Source organism: Anser cygnoides, chromosome 11, assembly GCF_040182565.1.
Source record: "Anser cygnoides isolate HZ-2024a breed goose chromosome 11, Taihu_goose_T2T_genome, whole genome shotgun sequence".
Lineage (NCBI taxonomy): Eukaryota > Metazoa > Chordata > Aves > Anseriformes > Anatidae > Anser > Anser cygnoides.
In genome coordinates this window covers 2,554,952-2,569,533 of record NC_089883.1, presented here as the reverse complement: position 1 = coordinate 2,569,533, position 14,582 = coordinate 2,554,952, and the positions used below count along the sequence as shown (strand labels likewise).

Genomic DNA, 14,582 nt, shown 5'->3' with positions numbered 1-14,582 from the left:
TGTACTGGCCTGCATCCAGGTTGTGCTGAGTCTAGGATATTAGCTTCATTAGATAAGCCTGTAGTCAGCTTTTGGCTAGATTCTCTTTGAATGTGCTCAGAAAAGTGAGGTTTGATAGCAGAAGAAAGATGACTACAGCTAATGCATCTGGGTAGGTTCCCCTTATTCTTAGATTATTGCTTATTTGTGGAATGGAAGATTCCCTCTCTAAATCACTGACTTTCTATCACGAATCATGCTGATTAGATGGCTTCCTGGATAATTTTTTCAATGAAGTGGGATAATAGTTCTCTGTATTGCTTAATGTCTATTTCTGTGGTCATCACTCAGGATTCATCCATTAATTTATCACCTTGGATAGCACTTTAATGCAGGGGTTAGCAACCTTAATAGATGGAGATACGAAAAGATCTCAAGCCTGCTTAGGCTTTGAAGAATTTATTGTTTCAGTGTATAGCAACTCTTATTTTTCATCTCCCTCTTGTTACCCAATGAAAGCACTAATAAAAAAAAATACAAAAACAAGGAGATCAATGCAAGCAAAATAAAGATGGGACTGATGTAGATCATACAACAGCAAAAGGTCACAAGATCAACTCCTTTTCCAGTAAGTAAAATGCTATTGCATTTTTTGGCAAATTTGGAATTACAAACTATGCATCTATGCAATCTGAACAGAATCAATGGTCTTTCTTATCTGGGACATGGGGAGTCTCTGACCACTGCTTCAGTGATATATTGATCTGTTCAAGATAGCAGCTAGGATGTGTTATCCTCAGTCCTGACACTCTGCCAAAGCTTAGGGAGTACACTGTGCCAGAGATGACTTGTGAATGGCTAAAATAAAAGAATTGAGGACATACATTTTGAGGATTTTGTCTTCTCCCAGGGAGCAGAATCTGACGTATGTCCCTGTCATTGTTGACAAAATATCAGTAAATCCCTATATGAATCTGCTAGGAGGTGAAGATCTGTTAATAAGCATAAAACCTATGTTAGTGTCAGACCAGATTTTCTGTTACTGGACAAACGGCAAGCTGGAACTCTGATGACTACCAAGAAGGTGAACACAGGGACTCCGACATTCTTGTCATGGCTGATTGTTTCAGGCAGATGACATGGGTCCTGACATAATTTTAGCCAGACCACAGTGGTTCAGACTCTCAGGAGGATTACTCACAGTTCACTGGAGGATCTGGCCCTGATGAGAACCTAGTTTAGTCCATGTTGCAAACTATTGCCTGCTGTAGGCCTTACCCTAGGGAGTCATTAGGGAAATAAACTGTGCCTGGAGAAGGCCAAGGTGGAGAAAAGACTGCCACTATTTCCAAGTGCCCTGAGAAAAGCTAGTCTGGTGGATCACTTCAAGGAATTGCAGTCTGGTTGGGTCCAAAAAACAGTGGAGCTGGAGCAGAACATCCCCAAGAAAGGCATAGCATAGCATCAGTGACCATAAAATAGTGCCAGTGCCAGTAATAGAGAAGGTTAGAATCCCACAAAGGGAGAGGTCGGTGACAGTCACACATTTAACAGACTCTTTGTGTCATTTTGATGCCCCGTTGGCTTCATCTGCTCTGGTAGAGAGAGGGAATGGGAGACGGCACTTACCATTTAATAATGACTGAATGAGAGCTGAAAAGCTGCCTCCTAATAGCAGCAAATGTCAGAAGAGCAGAACTGGGGTCAGTTAGATGAACTACCTTGTATCTTTGGCTGTGTGAATAACAGAAGAGCTTTGCAGTACTTCCAAGGACAAAAAGGGAGTTGTGGGAAGGCACTGCAGGCCTCTGAGCTTTGAAGTGCTCCTGCCCTGCAAAATAGACATGTTAGAAGGTTGGGGAAAAGCTACGCTAGTCTGTAGGTCTGTAGGCAAAATCACAGCCAAGCTCTGGCAAGAGGAATATGTGAAAGGCACAAAGGAGTTAAGTTTAAGAACCTAGCCAAAATCCACAATGAAGACAAAACAGCTGTCTAATGCCTGATTTAAACTGGTACATGGCTAATGTCAAATACAAAGGCAAGATCTCAAACCAAGGTCAGAGATGACAGTCCACACAGGGATGTCTGTGGGGACATGGGGATCATCAGGCTGTATAAGCATCTGGGCTTGGTCTGTGGGGTGAAGAGGGAAATTCTGCCTCCAGTTTAAATCTTGACCACTCTAAGGTAAGTCATACTCCCAAACTACCTACCATGTCTAGGGCTGCCTTTCTCACTGCTATCACAGGAATTGAATTTGAGCCCATAGAGGACTCCTGACTCCTTGGACATCAGTTAAATATTGATAATTGTTGATCATTGCAGGCCTGAGACTGATTTTATGCATTTTCTGCCACTGTTTCAAGTAGAAACAGTCATTGCTTTCTACCATGTTGATGGGAAAGACTTATGCTGAGATCAATTCTTCTAATCAATGTTCTAATACAACATTATTCTGTAGTATAATTTTCAGCATTTTACTTTTTCTGGTAAATGATTTCCCATTGCCTCACTGCAGGGCTCAAAACAACCGTTATAACTAGTTCAAACTGTTAACGAGGTTAAGAGACATCCTGAATCAGCACAGCAGAAACTACAACCCAGGAAAGCTTTTCCCCTCCTGTGCCCTCTGTCTACTTCTTCAATTTTGGTAAATTGACCAACTCTTTCCAGCAATTTGTACAAAATACATTTTCAGTAGTTAATTTTAACTTGATTCATCCAACCAGCAAACTTAATGAGAATTTGTGCTTTATATTGTGCAAATTGTGCTTTATATTGCACCTTTAGTAAAAATGCTACTTTCTCCAAGTGATGTAGAAATGTTAACATCTACTTTTATGCATTATCTTTCATTCTCTGTGTATGTGATCTAGCAGACCTCAATCCACCAAAACGCAATGCCATCAAAAAGAATTTGGCAACAGAAGGTCCCAATTTTTTTGAGGACAGAAGAGGGAAGAAGCAATTCTCCTGTGTTAAAACCAGTGGAAGAATTCACAAATCATTCTGCTCCTTGACCTTAGGAGATTTATTTACTTTATTAATGTATTTACGTAGCCTGAGAAAATGTAATTTTTGACAGGCTGGGGAATAAGGGAGAAGCTTGTACCTAACTAAAATCCCTGGTCGTAGAAAAAGAGAAAGCATAACCTGACCTACCAAACTTAGGCTTGTAGATCCCAGTACAACAACCAAGCCATCTTGCCTTGTTCTCTGGAGCTCACCTTAAAATTATGGCACTTGCATATTGTGATACAGATTAATCACTCAGGGCGTTAAGCGAATTTGTGTATAAACTCCATCACATTCCAGTTCCAGTTTATCTTTGGATCTGGTAGCATTCCACCTGTCCGTAGTTCTCTGATTACTGACTTGCCCTGAATTGTGGGTCTTATGCCAAGAAAATTCTATTTTCTGTGAGTAAATGACACAGCTCCCACCGCTGATTGATTTTCATAGGCTGAGAATATGTGCTCTGTGTAAGACTGAGGATGGGTGCATCAAAAATGTTTTTCCTAATAAATCAAAAATAGGCAGATCAAGATGTCTGGACTGCATGATACTTCTGGCTATCTTTGCTGAGCAATGCAACACCTAATCAAACTAAATCACAACGATTTCCCTAGATAACTTTTAGTCTGCAGCACATTGAACAAATCATTGATTTTTCAAACAAAATCTTTCTTCCCTCTTTTCCAAATTTCATTAAGCCAATACAACAAAAATCCTTTCATTTTTTTTCTCACCAAAATAGGATGAATATGGACAAATTGCCAAAGGCAAACCTGTCATTGCTGCCAGGCTATTATATGGCATGGGCCCTGGAGGGCCAACACATTCCAGAATTCATTTCAGATCAAGCCACACTCTGCAAATGAAGGTCATCCTGATGAAATCAAGAATAGAAGTATAATCTGTTTGAAGATCATGTTAATGTATGAGCAACACTAACATTACTGGGGATAGAATATTTAAATGCACACACTTTTCATTTTTCTCACATTTCAAAGGGAACCATAGTAATGTGTTTCATAGCAACTTATTGAAAGAACTGCCAAAAGACCCCAGGAAACAAATTGTTGTATAATTATGGGGGGTGATTCTCATCTCAAGCCACTAGTTCAAACTTTCTGTAACCAACTCCAGATTACAGCAAGTCAGCTGATTGAGACTCAAGTCCAACTTCTTAGTAATGTCTAATTGTCTAGAGAAACTTTCTACTAATGAGACATGATAAAATATACTCCCCAATTTTTGTGATTCACACTACTGCCTGAAAATAGAAGGTGGGTGTCAAAAATAAAAACTTTTGTGTTCACTATCAGAAACTATTGAACCTCTTTCAAGCTGCCAACCCTTAACTATACACAATAAAGCTACACCGTATTTGCATAAACAATGTCATTGCACAATATTTGGGGAAAAATAATAATTATGGGCAATCTTAATAATCCTTTTAAATGGAATTCTATTTAATTCTATTTAAACTGTAGATTTCCCAAAACATGACACCTGTGAATGTAACTGGAGGGATATCAGATCCTGAGGTACGAATCAATGACTTTTGTTTCAGCAGAGCTTGTGTATATTGTACTACTTTGCTGTAACTGAAAACATACTTTTGTTGCTTGCTACAATGAATATCAGGTTTAATTTCTTCAAAAGTATGCTTACAATGTGTTTCATACATATTTTCTTATTTCTTAAGCTGCAAAAATCTCTTTCATTCCATTTACATACTCAAGTTTTCAGCTTTTTAAAGTAAGACTATCTTTTAGTGTTTTTGCACATATATTTCTGGGCATTACAGTAATACAAGCAAATCATAGTATTCAGAAAGGACAAATCTTGATAAAAAGAAGGCTGCTTTGGGATTAAATAGATTGAAAATGTCTCGACTTACTGCATCAGAGAGTGAGTTTTGCAAAAGTGAATACATATGTTAGAAATACTGAGCTTAAGATAAATTATTTGAAAATGTTTTGTGATCATATGTGCAGTGGACTGGAGTTTCACAAAAAAAAATCCCTAGGGAGCCTTAAAAAAAGATTTATTGAAATGAAAAGCATGTGGAACAATACATAAAGTGGGGTGCTAAATCCTGTAACAGAAAGGAAAAGAGAATGTGTACATGAACGTTGAAAGAATATCTGGTTCTAGAGGAAGTAGCCGTGGCTGGATCTTGGTTAGAAGAGCTCTGTCTCTGATTAGCCTTTCTGAAGCCTGATTAATACTCTTATACTGTACTAGATTATGAAGTGTTAACAGATGCTTTCCAAGCTATCAGACAACATAATATTCTTCTTTCACTGAGAACAACTAGGGAACCAAAAATGAACACTGATTTGCCAACTGACTCTACTGGAAATGAAAAACCACCATCTATGGGCACTTTAGGCATCTTGAGCTCCCCACAAGCCTTTTTGCCTTATCACACTTTTTTTTTTTTTTTCCCATGCGGAATTCATGCCGTTTTGCTTCACTATCACCCACTTCACTAAAATAACTCGTACAAATGTCTTAGGAAGGAGCTTTGCTACACAAAGCCAAAGAAAAAATTAGTCCATCCATACTAAAGCACAACTCAGTCTGCAGATCAGTTGTTACTTCAGCAGCAGCAGCTGACATTTATTATTGTTGAGGTGTTAACACTACTTGGAAATGGTGTATATCCACACTTCTCAGCCAAGTTGATGGAAACCGTAGTATTCAACACCTTTGAAAAGCATGCTCCTGACGCAAAAGTATGATTTTAATATGAAGAAGTTACTTACCTCTTTCCTAACATCCCACATCTTCTGCACGATTTCACATCTTAATATTTTTTACACTTCATCTCTAAATGATTTACGCTGCAGTTGTAAGCTTTTTATTTACCATATGTGATTACTTTCTACAAATTATGAAGACTTGCTTCATAACAGCATACTATCTGTTTGCATTAAGCTACAAGTAGCTGCCCTATTCTTATACGCTATCAAATATCCATAAGAAATGGATGCGGCTGCAAAACTGGTGGGAAATCCATGGAATAATATGTTTAACCTACCACAAGACGTGGAATACACGCCACAAAAGACAAAACTGATTAGGAATGTGGAGAGCTACAACATCCTTAATCACCCACCCCATAAAACCATTCCCAGCATTTAAGAAACCAGCATCAATAAATACACCCAGTTTGGTACGGTGTTCCATATGGCAGGCTCATGTAGTATTCCTTGTGTGAATGTCACTGGTATTTTTAAGAGGGGCTGCTAAAAGGAAATAGTAACTACAGACACATTCCAAAATTTTCCATGAGAGAAATGCACACCTTATGTACAGGAAGGTGCTGAAAGCAGTATACCTAGGCCTAACATGCAGCTCCTGGGCCAAATTCAATCAGCCAAGTGCTTGCAGCCAGTCTCATTTCTGTGACAGCAGAGATGGGGAATAGCTGAACTATAAGAAATGCACCCAGGTAGCCAAACACCTCCTCCTGCCTGCACAGGTTGACATATTTAGGGCATCTATAGCTGCTGCTATAAATGGCTGAGAGAACAGAGGGTGGCAGGAGCAAGGCCCACAAACCCTCAGCCAGCCCGGACAACTGCCAACACTGGCTCAGCCTCTCCGAGGTTCTGGAGTTAGTGAGTAATTTTTGAAAAGAGTGGTTCATGCCAACTTTCAACGTAGTCCCCTATTAAAACTATTAAAATTCTGGTAGCCCTTTTTTTCATTAGGCACGGAGACAGTGCTAGGGCAGGTTCCTACCTCTGACCGACAGCTTCCCAGCTGTCTAGAACTGTGTGACAAAGACTCCAGGACCCGTCAGGGGAGGGTTACAGCCAGAGGAAATTACAGTAGAAAAAAAGGGGAAAAAAAGGCCCTATCTTAGATCTTATAAGTACCCAGAATCTCTTTCTAAAGGCCATCTTGATTTAAGTAACATTTTTTCCTCTCCCTCTTTCTCCCCCTCCTTTTCTGCTAGGCTTTAAAACTTCTTCAGAGCATAAGGGAAATAAATCTGGTAAATGGGAGAAGGATGTAAAGGAGTGGTCAAGAAAACAACTTCTATTTTAAACATGTGTTTCATTTCATGCATCTGTCTTCTTTCTGACCCTATTGATTTCAATAAGTTAACCCAGCTCACCACAAGTCTGGACTACTAATCAGCTTCTAACTCTTTTGGAGGGAAAAATCTTGTGGAGTTCTGCGCCTTCATAATGCACCAAGCAGAAAACGTGCTGTGTGTGTGTATGTGCTGAATAACAACCCGTTCATGTATGGGATGGAAAGAATCTTGGTTTTGTAAGTCTATGCAAGAGAACGGATGCTACCAACATGGGAAGGACTGAGCAAGTGTGGGTTAGCACCAATGCCTTCCGCTCCAACCTACATCAGTGCAAAGTGACCTTAACAACACTGAAGTGCATAAAAGCAGGAGGAGGTGGAAGGAATTTTGAAAGGAAACAGAGATGTTAAAGAATATGTGAAATTGAGGATGAAGAAACCAAGGATGTCCACTTCCACATGGCGATCTGTGCTGATTTACAGTAGCTGGGGACCAACCTGCCTTTGTTAAGAATGGGCAGATTGAAGGATATTTAATAGCTAGTTCTTTGAATTCAACAATGAATTCGTGTCTGTGCTTCTTATACTATTTTTTCTGCTCCAGTCAAAGCTTCCAGGCATCTAGACCATTAGCATGACTACTAGTGAGTACCCCTGGATCCAGTGCCTCCTTCTGTGTCTACTTTCCCCACATCCCTTTATACTGATCAAACTGAGATTGCCCAGAGCAGCCAGAAAAGCTTTTCTACTGCTACTCAAGCAACAGCCTAGATCTTTTTCTAACTATAATGCCTGCATAATTTTTCTTCTGATATTTATTAAGCCCCTTGAGACATTATATAGCTTCAGCGTACCTTTCTTTCTGCCTTTATGCTGTTCTCATTCCCCTGCATGAGTATTTTGCTTCTCCTGCCTCTACTGCATTTTTTTCAGAAGTCCTGCCCTTATTTCATTAGTACTCCCCACCAGCACCTTTGCAAATCCATCAGCATCCAGAAGCTGACTGCAAATATAAAATGATGGATGGGAGATGAGAATTGATTTTTTCACCTTTCCATCAAAGTAGTCTCCCCATTATCTTTAGGCTGAATAGTAACCCAGTATGTCTATGCCACCAGATGGACTGACCCACTAATATGGCCAGTCTCTCTCTTCCTGCTCACTACCTGCCTCCCAAGAAGCTCAGAATGAATACACAAAGCCGTGACCTGCTCCACCGTGTTCTGTACGATGGTAAATTAGGCAGTGCTGTATGGCCCCTGCAGTATGGTGGCAGGCGTTGAGTGCAGTCAGTTCTGTTGCTTGCTCCTACTCTTGTTTTTTAACCAACCCACCTCTTGTTCAATAGGAAATAGGGACTTCTCCCGGTCGTCACACAGTGATAAGACTGCTGATCTAGCTGCTACTACTACTACAACCTGAAGCTGAATTTCTTAATGCCTGGGCAAACTTCCCCCCAGATGGGAACACAGGATCCAAATTATTTTCCCCATATTCTTCTCTGGAAAAAGATATATGGAATTGTCTCAAATGCATATAACAGGAGGAATTTCAAAGTGTCGCCTACTGTCATTTCAATTCTATAATTAATAACACTATGCGGAACGGCCTTCCACACCATTTTCCTGCACTCATACATCTGAAATCAGAAAGAGAAAAAGAGACTGTCCCCTGATACAAAGTATCTATGTACTGCTATATCATTTTCCCTTAATTTATGTTGCATTATTGATGTACAGAATGCCGTACTTGAATAATGTAACAGTAAGGCTCTTAAAGAAAGCACTAGCACTAGCTTTAATGTGTGTCTATAAAGATAAGAAAAATATATTTCCTAAGTCCAGCAGATTTCAAACAATAAATTTTCAAGTTACAGGAATGCTGGCCAAAGGAATTTAAAGTTGAGGTGAGAAAGGGGTGGGGGGGGGGAGGACTACAACACAACATTTCTTTCGAAATGTTAATGAGATACTGCCTTATAAAGTGAAAATAACCAACAAATCTGACATATGAACAAATATTATGAACATTCAGGAAATTTAAGATGCTGATTCAACATTTTTGGAGAGTGTACAACTTTTGCACTGATCACATAAGCCATTATTTTTCTTTTCATTGTAAGTACACTTCACTGCAGTATTGGTGTGTTGTTGCAACATATGCATTGAATTGCAAGTATTGTAATTCATCCAGATGGCAGGAAGCTTTGGAATTGTTACTTCTATGGTACAGATGTTTAACAATCCAGCCATATGGCTCCACTAAGGCAGCCTTTTCAGAGATTACAAAAACTACACTAGACATGCAACCTTGTAAATTTGATTGGAATGTTCCCATAGCTATGATAGAGAAGCATACATTGTACATTACATACAGAATCTATGAAATATTACAATTCTGTATGTAAAAAATAAATAAAAAATAAAATTAAAATATTTAAAGTTCTGAAAGGAATCAGGTCCCAAATTTGGATAATTTCACTAAGTCAGCAATTAAAACAGCAGTCTTCATTTATTTTTGAAATATATGAAAAGTGCCAGACACAGGTTAGCTAAAAAGGTGGAAAAATAACCACATGCAAATATAAATAATATCTCTGATCTCTGGTCTGAGTGAGCTACCACTGTAGGTGACAAATTGAGATTCTACCAGTGAGACCAGGAATTTCTCTATACAAAGATTTGTCAACGTCAAGGAGACCTAATGATGGTTGTGGCAATTGCAATGTGGAAAGCTGAATGTTGAGAAACAATCTGAGATCAATAACACCTTGGCCACGAAAGGAAAGAACCATGAAATGGACAATTTATAACTCGACTGAATTTTGTCAGCTTTGAATGGCAGGTAAATGACAGCAAATAAGATTGTTAAATCACTAATCTTGTCTTTATTAAATCCTGTCACATTGCATAGATTTATACATTAGAAAGAGAGTGTAACATCTGAGAGTGAAAAATAAAACCATTAAAACCTAAAGTATCTCACTCGATGAAGAAAAGGTGAATTCCCAAATTTGTGTTTTATGCTTGCTGTTTTTCTGCCAAAAAAAAACAGATATAAGTAGATGCTGCTTGGTCTCCCATCTTTTGTTCTGATTCTTGGGCCTCTGACCCTTTGTTATTTAAGAAAAAACTTCTCTTTTGTATAATCTGTAGTGCAAGAATAAGATTAAACTGAACAGACTGAAAAAAACATTGCCCTCTCAGACAAAAAGGTATCCATTTAGTACAGAGGGGATCTTTCCACCTGACATGTTCTTAAAGGGAAGTATTCAATTATGATCTACTCAAAGCGCAAATTCACGGAAGAGCCATGTGATAATCCTGGGGTGTTCTTTTTGGTGGTTTTGGGGTTTGTTTTTGAGCAGGAAAGTATTCAGATACAGTATTACAGATACTAATCTAAGCAACATAATTTTAAAATATCCTTACAAAAACCTTGAAGGGTAGTTGAACGCTGTGGCTGTTTAAAAAAAAGACCTTCCGCAGTTTATGCATTTGCTCTGTCAAAAGCTTACCTTAGCAAACAATGTATAGTAAATCACAGTTACTCTGATTTACTGTCCACTGTATGCTGTTTGTTTTCATGGACAGCTCAGTGAAAAGCTATGCCATGTATAAGCACATTCAGAGATGGGGAATCGTTTTGCAAGATTACCAGAATGGTAGAAACCATTTCTAAAAACATCAATGGAAAAAAAAATGCAGATATGCATTTAAAGCACTTTTCAGGTGGTATTTTTGAATACCATTACAACCCAAATATATTCCAAACCCTTTATAGGCACAAAGAAGACAATTTCATACTGCAAAACTTTCTAGCCTAAGCAGTAGTGAACTGGCTAGATGTACAGCTTATCAGTCAAAAATTGAAATGATTTGATCTTGTGCCCAAATTCCACAAGGCCTTGAACACTTCCAGGGATGGGGCATCCATAGCTTCTCTGGGCAACCTGTTCCAGTGCCTCACCACCCTCGGTAAATAATTTCTTCCTTATATCTCATCTAAATTATGTTAGACCTAATCCATTAAGGAAGTCCCAACAGGACGACAAAGAAAAAAACATATCTGGCATTCCTTTAAAAAATTGTAAATGAGAAGGGAAAAGATCTAAACAGTAGCTGAAAGCCTTCATTCCTGATTTAAAATCCAAGAAAGAGTCATTAATAGAGATTTAAACCCAGCCTTCAATAGTCTAAACATGTCACTGTTAATTACAAAGCTGTTTAACTTCTGCAAGAAATAAGGGCTGCTATTAATGAAAGAAGAACCAATTAGCCTTTAATCTGCACACTGTTTTTTAATCAAACTTTCTTTTGATCATCAGACTCACTGCGGGATGTATTCTCTCCTCCCCATGTTGTAGTGGCTTCCATGATTGCTAATGGAATAGATTTTAAAGGGCTGGCTGAGTGAGGAGAACCTTCTCTGCAGGGCTGGAACTTCCTTTCCTTCACATCAATGAGGCTTAGTGGAAGAACACTCATCGCCAAACCACGCTGCCCTACAACAGCACAGGCAACTAGGATGATTTCTATGGTGTCAGGACGATTTCTATGGTGTTAGGACGATTTCTATGGAGCAGGCTAGAGGAACATAGGACAAGGGTACTAGATTGCCAGGAAAGAACAGAAAATATTGGTTTAAAGAAAAGAAAGAAATGGGAAAGGAAAGCTACGGAAAGAGGCAAAAGCAGAGAGGTGCCATGAGGAACGAAAATGGAATTCACTGCTGACTCCAAAGAATGATGAATAGGAGAATTTGCATGTTGGAGCAGGAACATATGGTGAAAGGAAAAACAAACAAACAACTAATGGGACTAGGGCTTGATGTGTAAGAAACAAAAGGGAAAAGGAAGGATCAGTTTAGCTAAATACTATTGTGCCTTCAAGTTCTTGGTTGCAGGGCCAGAGGGTTTTTTTTTTTTTTTGGTAATGTCTTCCTGTGGTATTAAAACAACAAGACTGTGTATCTACTATAACAGTCATGACACAGAACTTCCTTCTTTACATCGTTTCCTTCTCAGCTGCACTTGCTGCTCAGATCTCCCAGGAAGGGGAATAAACAGAAAATGTCCCTGAGGCATAAACTTTGCATGTATGAGCATGCAGATAATGAAATTTAAGAACCTGATTCTTGCAGATGTAAACAACAGATATTGTAAGTGTCACCTGCACTCCATCATACATGAAATTCTTGGTCTTAACAGAAACCTACTGTCTGTTCTGTATTAGTAAACCTTTCCTGCATGGTGTAGGTCAGGCAGCAACAGGAAGAGATATCGAGTATTAATACAGAAAAAAAAGCACTTAAAAATAAATGCTAATAACCTATGAACCTTCTCAAAGAATCAGAAATTCTACAGATTTCTACTGTTGTTACAGTAGAAAATTACGACAATTAAAAAATAATAATAATTATAATTAATAGATTGCAGAGGAAAGTGAAAATTAATATATTCTGTGACAGGCAGGATTTTGAGCTACAAGGTTAAAGTTGGTAATAACAGTACCTGCAATAGCTGCTGAAACAATATTGGCACTTCCAAAATTTAAAGGCAAGAACATTGCTAAAATCCTCCCTATGCTAAGACCATGGGTCCCTTTAAAATATTTTTCAGGACTTGAGTCACAGCACTCTGCACTTCGAAAGATTAAATTATTCCTGTCTGTAAAATAAGGCTAATTCCAATGCCTCATCTCAAAGGACTGGTAATTTTACACAGTCCAAAGCCTCTTTGTAACTGATTGCCATAAAGGTCACTTAAAATGAGATTAGGGCCCATTCATGTTTTTGATGTGCTCAATATTACAATATGAGTACAAGATAGGTACTCAGATGAAAACACCAACAAACTATGTCAAAATAGCTTTAAAGCAGTGTGTCAAGATGTTTAAAGTTAGCTGGATAATAGTATCATTTTCAAATTTAAATTATTATATGGCTTTCTAAATCTGTCTATAAAATTTGCATTCTGGTGCTGATCAAAATCTCCTTGTGTTTTTCTTGCATCACAATCTCATATAATCTCATACAAGATTTAGACAAGAGATTCCCAGCAAATGCATCTTGTTTCAGAACACTTAGAAAGATGCAGTATTGGAAATGTGATATTAATGTACAGGACATTTTTAATTAACAAAGCTCTTAGGTATTGCTGAAAGATCCATTTTCCTTTTTTGTCACCCTCATACTGATATAGCACACTCCAAGCTTTTTGTTTGTTTATTCACTGCAGTCAGAACATTGCTTTTCTGACATTTGTGAAGCTTTAAAAAGAACAAAATTATTCACAGGAAGTGTATGAAGCACCATGAGTCTTAACTGCTCTTACCTGGAGTGAGAACTTTGAAAGTTAAGAGGCAGTAACTTTATGCCTCTTCTTAAATTATACAATAGTTCATTCCTGAAAATCTTCTCAGTTCCTCCAATCCTTTAACGTTAGTGTATACTCAGAAAAAATACTCCCCAAAGTAAGGTCTGATTCAAGAAAGCACTCATTAACTTTATTAACTCCATCCCTGGTAATTTCGGCAAAAATTTTACTAAGGTGCTTGAGATGCATACAGTCGAAATGTCCTCTGTCTGCAGTTCTGACTGAAATCAGTTGAACCTGAAGGTTCTGAGCAGATCTGTAAATCCGCCCTTACTATAACTATTGCAATACATCTTTAATTTATCTACATCTCCTCCAAAACTTCATTTTTAATTGACATATCTGAATCAAAGCTATGTACATACGTATACAGTAGTCTCCGCTTTCGTAATATCCAGGGCAGCACTGAGATCTTCGCCGATACATAGTTCTTAGTCCTCTTCGATATGCTGTTTTATAACTTATTCTAAATTGCAAGACAGAAAGCCATTTGACAATATTGAAAATCAATGCCCACTGTTGGAATTATATTTGTGTTAAATTATACTAAGGATAGCATTCAATAATTATTTTAAAATGCATGAAAGCTTTTGATATTAAAAGACAATAAAAAAAGAATCAATACTTGTTTTGAAACTTGAAATATAAGTTGTATTATAAACACAGTACTCATGACAGTCAATCACTGTACCCCTTCCTAGGACTGCTATGTTAAAAAACAGCCCCAGCCCTAAAGCAAGAGCAAGGAGTTTCCTCAGGAATAAACAAGTAATTTCTGCATATCAGCAAGGTCAGCTCAAATTTAATGCAAAAATCTCTCAACCTCAATGTTGTGGAATGCTAAAGACCCTCATTATTGTACCAAAACACATCTTTCTGTATATATCTGTGTTAGACTACCACAAAAGCTTGGATAACTAAAAAGTTATGTGAAGAGATGAAAAAAAAAAAACAAAATAAAATCAAAAAAAGATCCAGGGATCAGCTCTTACCTGTGTCTAGTACACTTGAACCAGTTCAGTATGTCGGTACATCTTGTATAATAGATTTGATCAAAAGGATGAGCATAAGATTCCTGTACTGTCACCGCATAGCTAGGAGCAAAGAAAGAAAGTGAAAGATGCAACATGAAAAGCTTCAGTTCCCTGTATATGCTACTCATCTAATT

The 14,582-nt window shown here is 38.1% G+C and overlaps 1 protein-coding gene across 9 annotated transcripts in view; it reads right to left on the bottom strand.

Annotated features, from left to right (window-relative positions):
- Window positions 1-14,582, bottom strand: part of MEGF11 (multiple EGF like domains 11) — a 283,963-nt gene that overhangs the window by 178,980 nt on the left and 90,401 nt on the right. For all 9 annotated transcript variants that reach the window (XM_048076269.2, XM_013193194.3, XM_013193195.3 and 6 more), the window contains 2 exons: window positions 14,407-14,508; window positions 13,780-13,880 (listed from right to left, as the gene is read on the bottom strand). In XM_048076269.2, the coding sequence (XP_047932226.1) occupies window positions 13,780-13,880; window positions 14,407-14,508 (203 nt within the window). The remainder of the gene's footprint in view (window positions 1-13,779; window positions 13,881-14,406; window positions 14,509-14,582) is intronic.